At 42.8% G+C, this 11,030-nt stretch overlaps 1 protein-coding gene across 3 annotated transcripts in view; it reads left to right on the forward strand.

The window, feature by feature from the left end:
- Positions 1-11,030, forward strand: part of gripap1 (GRIP1 associated protein 1) — a 72,907-nt gene that overhangs the window by 30,836 nt on the left and 31,041 nt on the right. For 2 of the 3 annotated variants that reach the window (XM_084070226.1, XM_084070228.1), the window contains exons 14-19: positions 105-182; positions 1,069-1,161; positions 5,099-5,233; positions 6,983-7,078; positions 9,901-10,011; positions 10,853-10,954. In XM_084070226.1, the coding sequence (XP_083926352.1) occupies positions 105-182; positions 1,069-1,161; positions 5,099-5,233; positions 6,983-7,078; positions 9,901-10,011; positions 10,853-10,954 (615 nt within the window). The remainder of the gene's footprint in view (positions 1-104; positions 183-1,068; positions 1,162-5,098; positions 5,234-6,982; positions 7,079-9,900; positions 10,012-10,852; positions 10,955-11,030) is intronic. The other variant, XM_084070227.1, reaches the window with a different exon arrangement.

Raw genomic sequence — 11,030 nt, forward strand, 5'->3', positions numbered from 1 at the left:
TGACTCAGAACATGAGTCATTTTTACTAGCAGATCATTTATTCAGTAAGACAAAGTAAAGCCACATGAATGTCTTGTTGTGTTATTGTTATTTTCATTGCTCAGACTGTAGCTGAACTGAAGGAACAGATACAGAGCAAACACACGGAACATGAACTGGACCTGCACACTCTGAGAGACCAGGTGACGCACGCACGCACACACACACGCACACACGCACGCACGCACGCACGCACGCACTCTCACATACACACACACATACACACACACACACTCACACTCACACGGACCAGGTAACACAGGGCTCATATTAGTGCAGGAAGTTGTTATCAAAAATGTAGTTTTAATTGAAGACAGATGGATTTTGATGTGATGTCAGAGAGCGGGACAGGTTAATTATCTGTTAATGAGGAAAAGGGGATTAGAGGGAGATGGGGGGGAGAGAGAGAGAATCATTTATGTGGAAGAGGAAGTATAGAGAGAGAGGAGCTGTCAGCCAGGAGCGAAGAGGATGGAGGGTTGAGAGGGGAGGAGTTAAACTTGTTAAATGATAGACGGGGAGAAAAGTGAAGGAGAGATGGATGGTCGGAAGGATGGATAGATTATGGATAGATTATGAAGGAGAGAAAAGAGAGGAGTGGATAGTGGGATGAGTGAAGATTTGAAGTGAAGAGGCAGGCCTGGAAGAGAGGCAATGGAGAGGTACAGAATGAATACAGAGAGCGAACAGAGTGAGTTTGAGAGAGAGGGAAAGGGAGGATGGGTTGTTGACAAACAAATATCTGTTAATATCCGAAACCTGATGCTTTCTCCTATAGTCTCTTCGTTTTCTATTTCTATTCTGTTTGCTGTTAGTGTTTTTACCTCTGTTTTCCCCCCTTGTTTTACATTTCCTTTTCATATTTGGCAACTTTGTGCTTCTTTCTTTCTTTCTCTTAATCTCTTAATCCCTTAATGTCTTTCATTGCCTACGTGTCTATCTCTCCTGTGTGTCTGTCTCTCTCCTGTGTGTCTGTTTCTCTCTGTGTGTCTGTCTCTCTGTGTCCTACCTGTGGTGATGACACTGCAGGTAGCCAATCAGAGTGCAGTGAGTCAGGAACAGGTGGACAACATCCTGCAAGAGAACGATGCTTTAAGGACAAACCTAGCAGCTCTAGAACAGGTAACATCATACCTAGAACCCTCATCTGAAACCCTAACATGGCAGCACTAGTACAAGTAACACCATAACTAGAACCCTCAACTAGAACCCAACAAAGCAGCACTAGAAGCGGTATCTAGAACTCTTATTTAGAAGCCTAACATAGCAAGTAACAGCATCATACCTAGAACCATTATCCAGAACCCTAACATAGTAGGACTGGTACAAGTAACACCATAACTAGAACCCTAACATAGCAGCACCAGAACAGGTAACGCCATACCTAGAACCCCTATCTAGAAGCCTAACATGACAAGTAACACACCTAGAACCCTCATCTAGAACCCTAACATAGCAGCACTAGAACCCTTATCTAGAAGCCTAACATAGCAGCTTTAGAACAGGTAACACCAAACAGAACTTGTATGTAGAACCCTAACTAACATCACTAGTACAGGTAACCCCATACCCGTTATCTAGAACCCTTAGATAGCAGCATAGCATCGGAACGGGTAACCCCATATCTAGAACCCTAACATAGCACATATGTATTTATCGGTAACTCAATATGGAACTTATTATGGAACTCAATCTGCAGGAGAACGATGTTCTAAGGACAAATCTGATCGCCCTAGAACAGGTAATGATATCCCGAGCACTGCCTAAAACCCTTACCTACTGTAGAACCCTAATTTTAGCTCGATAAACCAAAGCTTGTGTGCTCTAGAACCCAGAAAACTCGTCTTTATAGAACCTCAAACATAGACCGGCTTCTCTTGACTTGTATAGCTGCTCGGAGAACCCTAAAGAAAGCCTTGAGCCTTGGTGGTTATATGGAGTGTACATGAGAGACGTGGAACCACTAGAACTCACCACATCAGAGCCAAAACAACCCGTTGAATGTTCTCCACCTAGAATCTTTCACTAACCTCACCACATCAGAAGAACCCACTCGACCTCTTGACTGTTCTGCACTCAAAACATTTTGTTCCAGGGGCCCCCAGAAGCAAATATTTGAGTTACAAATGTTCGCTTAAAAAAATGCATATTCAAAAATGTGCACGCATTTTCACGATTTTTCTAAAAAAGCAGATCTACAAGCTTGTTGCAGAGCTTGTATATCTGCTATTTTTGAATAGCCAAAGTGTAGAATAATGCATTTTTTTTAGCTCAAATCTAAAAATGACACGGGTTGCGTTCCCGGTCTTAATGGGTTAAGTGGATTAAAAGTCAGAAGTCATGACCAAGGTTTACATTAGTACCATACGTGTTAGTAAAACATAACATCCATGTCTACACCAACAGGAGATAGAAGTGAAGCTGTAGCTGCTTGTCTGTGTCACCTCTCATTAAACATCCAAACTCATCTACTCTCTACTGCTTGCTGTCACCTACGGTTTTACCTCTGCTGCTCTCTTACCAATGCATATGCATTAGGGCTGGTAAATTAATATTCGCAATCGCAAAAAGCAATGTATCAAGTTATAAAAACAAACAAAATATGTTTTATTGGATCCGAGCACTTGATACATTGTTTTTTGTATTGTCCCTATCAAATAAACATAATTAAAATATATACATATGTAATTTTTTTAAATATATATTTTTTATAATAATGATAATATTCAAATATCTGCCAATTTTTAAGACCAATATTCGAATATCATTCCTGAGGAATGTTACCAGCCCTAATATGCATGCATGCATCACTTAAAGGGGGGCGCATGCTACCATTTTCGGTGGTCACCTTATCACCACGGTGGTGATAGAGAGAGCTCTCTCTATCATAGAGAGCACTCTCTCTATCACCTAAAAGATGATAGGGTGACCACCTCATTTGGTAGCATGCGTGGGCCTTTACACTGTCATAGATTCTAATGCACCCTATGCACAGCAGCCATATTGTGAAGACATTCGCAGGTGTTACCAATGATACTAATGAAGGCTCTGTTCCATTCTGGTCAAACAGAGTCAGGGTGCTGATATTGTGCATGTTGGCTCACTGCTGGAAACACTCTGCTACACCAGTGGGTCTACAGTTGGGGTCCAGGGACCCTCATAGGCTTCCAAATGGCCCCTTACGGGTGTGTAACTCTGAGAGTGTACAAATGGAACCAAATGGACCCGTAAGGGTCCATTTGGTTCCATCTGTACACTCTCAGAGTTATGGGGGTCGTGGAAACCACTGTGCTACACTAAATGGAACAGAGCCTTCATTAGTATCATTGGTAACACCTGTGAAGGAAGTGATAATATGGCTGCTGTGCATGGAGCCTATAAGCACTGCATCAGTGTCGTCTATTCTGTAAGCCCTCTATCAGTGTCATCTATAGCAGTCTATAATGTATGCACTGCATCACTTCTCTAACTGCCATCTATCTGTTCTATATGCGCCGCCTCACTCGGGGGGCCGTGTCCTCAGAAAGCATCTTTTTGAGTGACGGAGCTCTTTTAGTGACATTGGCTCTATAGGAAAGTGACATTGATGTGCGGGCCGCCGGCGCTCTTCTCCCGAAAAGGTTGGAAGTAGTTTCTGCTCGAGGTGTGCCCAGGGTACTCCGCCAAAAAAAAAAAAAACGTTGGTTGCCAAGTGCTGGGAAGAAGGACGGAGCGCTCCATGCAGGGAGTCTTTACCATAGAAATGCACGGCAGAAAGCAGTGGTGTAAAGTAACTAAGTCTATTTACTCAAGTACTGTACTTAAGTACACTTTTCAGAACTTTTACTTCTACTCCACTACATCTCAGAGGCAAATATTATACTTTTACTTATACTATTACTCCCAATACAATTATTTTACAACTTTAGTTACTAGTTAACTGTATACATTTTGGCCATTTGAAAATGGCCGATCTACAAGCTCACAATGCGTCGCGATGCGACGCATTGTGAGCTTGTAGATCTGCTATTTTCAAAGGATTTTTATACATTTTATGTATTTGAAAACTTGTGAAGCGGGACATTCTGCGTAATGAGTACTTTCTACTTTTGGTACTTTTTGTCCATTTTGATACCAATCCTTTTGTGCTTTTACTCAACAACATTTTTTTATTCTGGACTTTTACTTGTAACAGAGTATTTCTACATTGCACCATTGATACTTTTACTCAAACGTTTTACTCTTAAGTAAAACGTTTGAGTACTTTTTTCCACCACTGGCAGAAAGGCACCGGCAGCTCTGTGGACGGTTTCTGCGGACACAGTGCCAGAGGGGCCGTGTCCGCAGAGAACGCCCTTTGAGCTGCCAGCTCCAACCCAGCGTTGAATTGTTACTACAACCATGAGCCTAGCCTGGCATTGGCCAGACTGATAACGTGGATTCACTCTCACTATCCTCCCCGGTATCGGTCTGGACTTCGGCCCATAGGGAAGCGAGTATGAGAAATCAGAAAATGATTTTGATGCTTCTCACTGTCGTACGGACAGCAGTTGAAACGCAGTCACTGATTGGCCCGATCATTTTCTGATTTCTCATACTCGCTCCCTATGGGCCAGACTGTTACCGGGGAGGAACGTGAGAGTGAATCCACGTTATCAGTCCGGCCAATGTCAGGCTAGAGAAGTCCATGTTTACATTGTTTCAGCTACGTTATTTCTGCTATTAACGCAGATGACCGGACGTTTAAGCACAATAAGCAGTGAGCACCTCAATGGGTTGATAGGTTGGAACAGTGCAGAAATCATGATGTACTATGTGAGCTCTATGGACATGATATCCAAAGCGCTCCTCAGCTTGAAAAGGCGTTCTCTGTGGACACGGTGCCTTGTATTGTCATCTATTCTATGTGCACTGCCTCACTAAATACTGTCATCCACTGTCATCCATTCCATCGTCTTGTTTAACCACACCAACATGTACTGTCATCACAGAACTATCATCCAACAGTGTGAGCACTGTGGACAGTGTTTGTTGATTGTGTGTTGGGTGTGCGTGTGTGTGTGTGTGTGTGCGTGTGTAGATCCAGACAGTGAAGACTCAGGAGTTGAACCTGCTGAGGGAGCAGCAGGCCTCTCTGTCATTAGAACTCCAACAGAGACGAACGGAGCAGGAGAGTCTGTTGGCTCAGAGAGATGACCTCAACTCACAGCTACAGGTACGCACGCACGCACGCGCGCACACACACCATTTTACTAGGACCCCCAAATGAATACGTATTTGGCTGTGGACACTAGGGGTGTGCCGATACACTCATTTCACCAAACGATACGATACGACATTTGGCTCACAACTTCGATACGATTTCGATACGATACGATACGCACTTTTTTATTATGAAAATATATGGAGGAGAAAAAAAGCAAATGCAAACAAATAATTCTGTTTTTGCATTATTCAGACATGCAAACTTGTAGCTTTTCAGCTACAATAGCCGTTTTGAATCCAAATAGGACAATAGTGTGACACCTGACCCGAAAAAACCCAACATGTTGTCACCCTTTTCACCTCGGGGCTGTTTGCATGCCTGATTATAATGATTGTAAAAAAAAAACAATATTTTTTTTTCCAAAACGATACATATCGTCACGAAAACGTATCGCGATATATCACGGGACGATATATCGGCACACCCCTAGTGGACACCCATTTGAAAGTAGTTTGGTCTCAGGGACCCCCATATAAGATTGGTTAAAACAAATATTCAAACACATTTTTGAGCTTGTAGATTGGCTATTTTCAAATAACCTGTGTACAGTATTTAGGGTTATAAGTGGTTAAACTGATTTTTATGCTATATTAACTGATTTTGGGAACCACTGAAGTAGCAAAAGTGGACTTGTACACGACCTCAAGGCACTTGTGCCATACGGTATAGACCCAGTACAGTAAAATATTGAGGGTGGTTGAAGTGGTTAAGTGTCTGAAAATACACATTAACTAATTCACGGCCAGGAATTGATTAATTCATTCATCTGTCTACCGTCCCCTTGCCAGTGAAAACAGCAGATTTTACTGTACCTTCATGGAATATTCTCTGTGACCGAGATCCTCACGGACATTGAAAAACACTTAGAAAACAACAGAAATCCGAGAAAATGTTACTTTTGTAAATGTATTAATTTCCTTTAACATGGAAGCAGACGCTGTTTTTTTTCTCGTCACACGATCTCTGGGTGTACTCTTTTTCGGTGGCGTTTGGATCATTCACAGCGCACAGAAAACATGTATTTCAGCGATAGTGCTGCCAAACAAGTCTATGAAGCTACCTATGAAATCTGTGAAAAAATGTCACCTGCAACACAATGTTATACAGCATTGGTTCTCAAAGTGGGGCCCGGGGACCCCCAGGGGTACTTGAGGGGGTTCCAGGGGGTCCCCAGCTAAATGATGGATAGGAACCAAATGGACCCTTATGGTCTGTAACTCTGAGAGCGTACAAATGGAACCAAATGGACCCTAACGGGTCCATTTGGTTCCATTTGTACACTCTCAGATTTAAATTAACATTGATTTTACGATATGAATTGGGGTCCCAGAGATAGAAATGCCATTAAATGGGGGTCCGTAGCCCTAATGCATGTCAAACTGGGGGTCCTTGAAATTAAAATGGTTGAGAATCACTGCTAGAGACGAAAAAATCTTCTCTTATGGGCGTCCCTGGCTTATCTTTTCAAATGGGGGTCCGCGGGCCAATAAGTGTCCATTTGGGGGTCCTTGACACAAAAAAGTTTGAGAACCACTGGTATACAGTGCACTATGCAGTAGGGGCCCTGCTTCATCTCTCTCAGCTAAAGGAAAAACATTGAAGAGCCCTGGTATAGTACCATGCACTGTAGATCATTTAAACAGGCTTGTATCTGCTGTATGTATGCAGTACCAATATCACCTGTGTGTGTGTCTGTAGGAGTCTAGCTTTGCTAACAGGAAGCTGTTAGAGCAGCTGACAGAAGAAGGACTGGAGAAAGACAGACTACTGAGAGAGCTGGACGATGCTAAGAAGGTACACACACACACACACACACACACACACACACACACACACACACACACACACACACACACACACACACACACACACACACACACACACACACACACACATACACTTAAATTATTCATTACTGTCCACATTCAGCACATGACGGTCAAAGATGCTGATGTAACATTCTTTGCATCAACAGCTGTGTGTTTAAAGAGCATTAACATGCATACCTGTGGTCAGCAGCCTTCATGCATGCTCGCACGCACACACACACACACACACACACACACACACACACACACAGACACAGACACAGACACACACACACTCGTGACCAGTGGTGGAAAAACGTACTCGAATGTTTTATCAAATTAAAAAGTATCAATACTGCAATGCAGAAATACTCCAATAAAAGTCCAAGTATTCAAAATGTTTCACAAGTGTTCAAAATGTATAAAAATCTTTTGAAAATAGGAGATCTACAAGCTCACAACTTGTGAGCTTGTAGATCTGCTATTTTCATAATAGCCAAAGTATATAGAGATGAAGTGGTTAATGCAGTGTTTTGTAATAATAATCAGAATCTACAAAGTAACTAGTAACTAAAGTTTTCAAATAATTGTAGTGGATAATAGTGCAATATTTGCCTCTGAGATGTAGTGGAGTAGAAGTAAAAGTATTGGAAATACTCAAGTAAAGTACAAATACCTCAGAATTGTACCTCAGTACAGTACTTGAGTAAATGTACTCCACTGCTCGTGACTCAAGCCAGCATGGCTCATCATCGCTGTCTGATTCTAACACATTGTCAGAACAGTAGGGGGCGCCACAACGATAGGCTCTATTCACAGCAGCCATATTATGAAGACATTCACAGGTGTTACCAATGATACTAATGAAGGCTCTGTTCCATTCTGGTCAAACAGAGTCAGGGTGCTGATGTTGTGCATGTTGGCTCACTGGAAACACTCTGTTACACAAGTGGGTCTTCAGTTGGGGTCCAGGGACCCTCATGGGCTTCCAAATGGCCCCTTACAGGTGTGTAACTCTGAGAGTGTACACATGGAACCAAATGGACCCGTAAGGGTCCATTTGGTTCCATGTGTACACTCTCAGAGTTATGGGGGTCGTGGAAACCACTGTGCTACACTAAATGGAACAGAGCCTTCATTAGTATCATTGGTAACACCTGTGAAGGAAGTGATACTATGGCTGCTGTGCATAGAGCCCATTTAAATGACGCCAACACGGTTGGAACCTCCCATGAATCATTATGAACTCAAAAGGTTTTCATCAGTGTGTCATATATCTGTAAATAAGCAGAGCAAACACTGATGTATTGTCTTTGCTTTGCTCTAAATCAGGGGTCTTCAACAGGGGGGGGTCCGCCAAATCTTTGTGTGATACGATCATGTTTTTTACATGAACCACTTGAACCCTAGCATTCCCTATTCTGAGTGGAACGTTAGCCAAAAATAGCAGGTTCAATAGACGGTTCAAGTGGTTAAATGTCTGAAAATACACAATAATCCAACATACGCTGATGATAGTGCTGTCAAAGTCTATGAAACTGTCTAAGAAATCTATGAAAATGTTTAATCTGCAACGCAATTTTATACAATGTGTAGTGGGGGGTCCCTGCTTCATCTCTCTCTCAGCTAAGGGGGGGGGGGGGGGGGGTAATGTCTGCATTCCGACATCTCACTACTCCGACTAGTGGCTTCCGCGTGCGGTTAGGGTTAGGGCTAGGGTTAGGTATAGGGTTAGTTAACGTCGGAAAGGCGACATGTCGGAAAGGCGACATGTAACCGCTAAGGGGTCCTTGGCCTGAAAAGGTTGAAGACCCCTTGCTCTAAATGTTGATAGTGTGTTCCCATTGTTCCCACACCCTAATATTAGTGTCACACGAACAAAGCCTACACGCTGACAGATTGAAGATCAGCTATTGTTTGTTTATTTATTTTTATTGGGGGAAAAAAACAATTCTAATGAAAATATATAGTTTTTAAATGACCTATAATGAGTAATGACGTGACCAAAGCAGGGACAGCAGGGTGAAAATATGGTTAAAGCGGTGGTGCCATGGTTTTGCACTTTTTCTGTTTTTCATGTGTCTATGAGGTTGATAGAACTTCATTAAGCCCCCTGGTGGTGTTTTTATGGTGTTTTATGTCTTCTCTGACTATTTTGAGTTTCTACCTGGAGGCTGAAACCTTGAGGGTCAAACGTGCCAATAGAGAAACGGCGCTTTAGTGACATAGTAAAAACATACCCTCCCCCTCATTATCATAACACAACAGGTGTGGGCATGAGGAGGAGGAGGGACTAGGACAGGTGGGTGGTGCTAAGGTGGTGGAGGAGGTGCTAAGGTGAGAACCAGGTATACTTAATGAACTGGAGGCGTGTCCACATAAAAACATAATTTTAACACTTTCTGTACACTTTTTTTGAAAAAAATCTTCCTACTAGTATAACCATAATACCTGATGATCATGTTTTAGGGGGGGGGGTCACTGAAAATCACGGCACCCCTTCTTTAAAGAATTGTGTCCTTTTCCAAATGTAATGAGGCTATTAATATAATGCATATCATCTCTGTCGGGTGGTAACCTCCAAAACTGTTATTTTTCAGGATTGTAGCAGATCTACAAGCTTGTGGCTCTGTGTATGTGTGTTTTGCAGACACGTGGATATTAATATAGTGTGTGTGTGTGTGTGTGTGTGTGTGTGTGTGTGTGTGTGTGTGTGTGTGTGTGTGTGTGTGTGTGTGTGTGTGTGTGTGTGTGTGTGTGTGTGTGTGTGTGTGTGTGTGTGTGTGTGTGTGTGTGTGTGTTTTACAGACGGCAGAGAAACGTAAGATGATGCTGGATGAACTGGCCATCCAGCTGAGCCAGGAGAAGTCCGACCAGAAGGAGGCGCTCTCTGACCTCAAGCTGCAGCATGAGAAGGAGGTAGGATGGTTCATATAGCACACTGACACCTCCTCACAAGGAGGTAGGATGGTTCATATAACACACTGACTAGAGTTCTCTCAACGGCCAAATACATATAATTCTTGAGAACCACTGATATTATAGCAACATGAGTTAGGATTTAGAAGACATTTGTAGAATCCCCCAGAAGCAAAGATTTGAGTTACAAATGTTCGCTTTAAAAATATGTATATATTCAAAGACCCACGATTTTCCCCCAAAAAATAGCAGATCTACAAGCTCATAGCGCGGCACTCGGTGCCGCGCTATGAGCTTGTATATCTGCTATTTTTGAATAGCCCAAAGAAGTCTAAAAATGACAGAGATGCGCTCCCGATCTGTATGGGTTAATGTCCTCAAAATCACGCATCCAACAAGCTTTGAACTGAGAACCTTCTGGAACCTTCCGTTCCAGAGATGATGACCAAAACATCGCGTCTTTTTCCGAGACTTGTCAGAATCTAGTTGTATAAAAATACAACTGGATATTTTTATACAACTAGATTCTGACAAGTCCCGGAAAAGACGCGCTGTGATTGGCCAGGAGTCAGGAAGCGTGCCCCCCCTCTAATATGGGCGGCCACGATACAGGTTCCAAGGAACTGCGGCGGCCAATGATGGTATCTCGGTTTCTACATCGATGTTCCACACTGACACCTCCTCACACGGTGCTTCCAATCCAAGACCTTGAATGTGTTCGGAGACGACCCCATGAACCCTGGGTAATTACATTTTATTGATTATTGATCTGTTCTTTCTCTCTTGTGTGCGTGTGTCTCTCTCTCTCTCTCTCTGTCTCTCTCTGTCTCTCTCTCTCTAGGTGTTAGGAGTGAGGGCGCGCTATGAGAAGGAGTTGAGGGGACTCCACGAGGAGAAGAACAGAACTGAAGAGGAGATGAGACAGCAGCTAAAAGATGAAAAGGTAACCAGACACACACACTGAGCTCATTGTGTCTGCAAATCCATTATCCGTCACTGATTATTTAACATTACCATTT

This window comes from Gymnoscopelus microlampas, assembly GCF_963454915.1.
Source record: "Gymnoscopelus microlampas genome assembly, chromosome: 10".
In the NCBI taxonomy this organism is placed as follows: domain Eukaryota; kingdom Metazoa; phylum Chordata; class Actinopteri; order Myctophiformes; family Myctophidae; genus Gymnoscopelus; species Gymnoscopelus microlampas.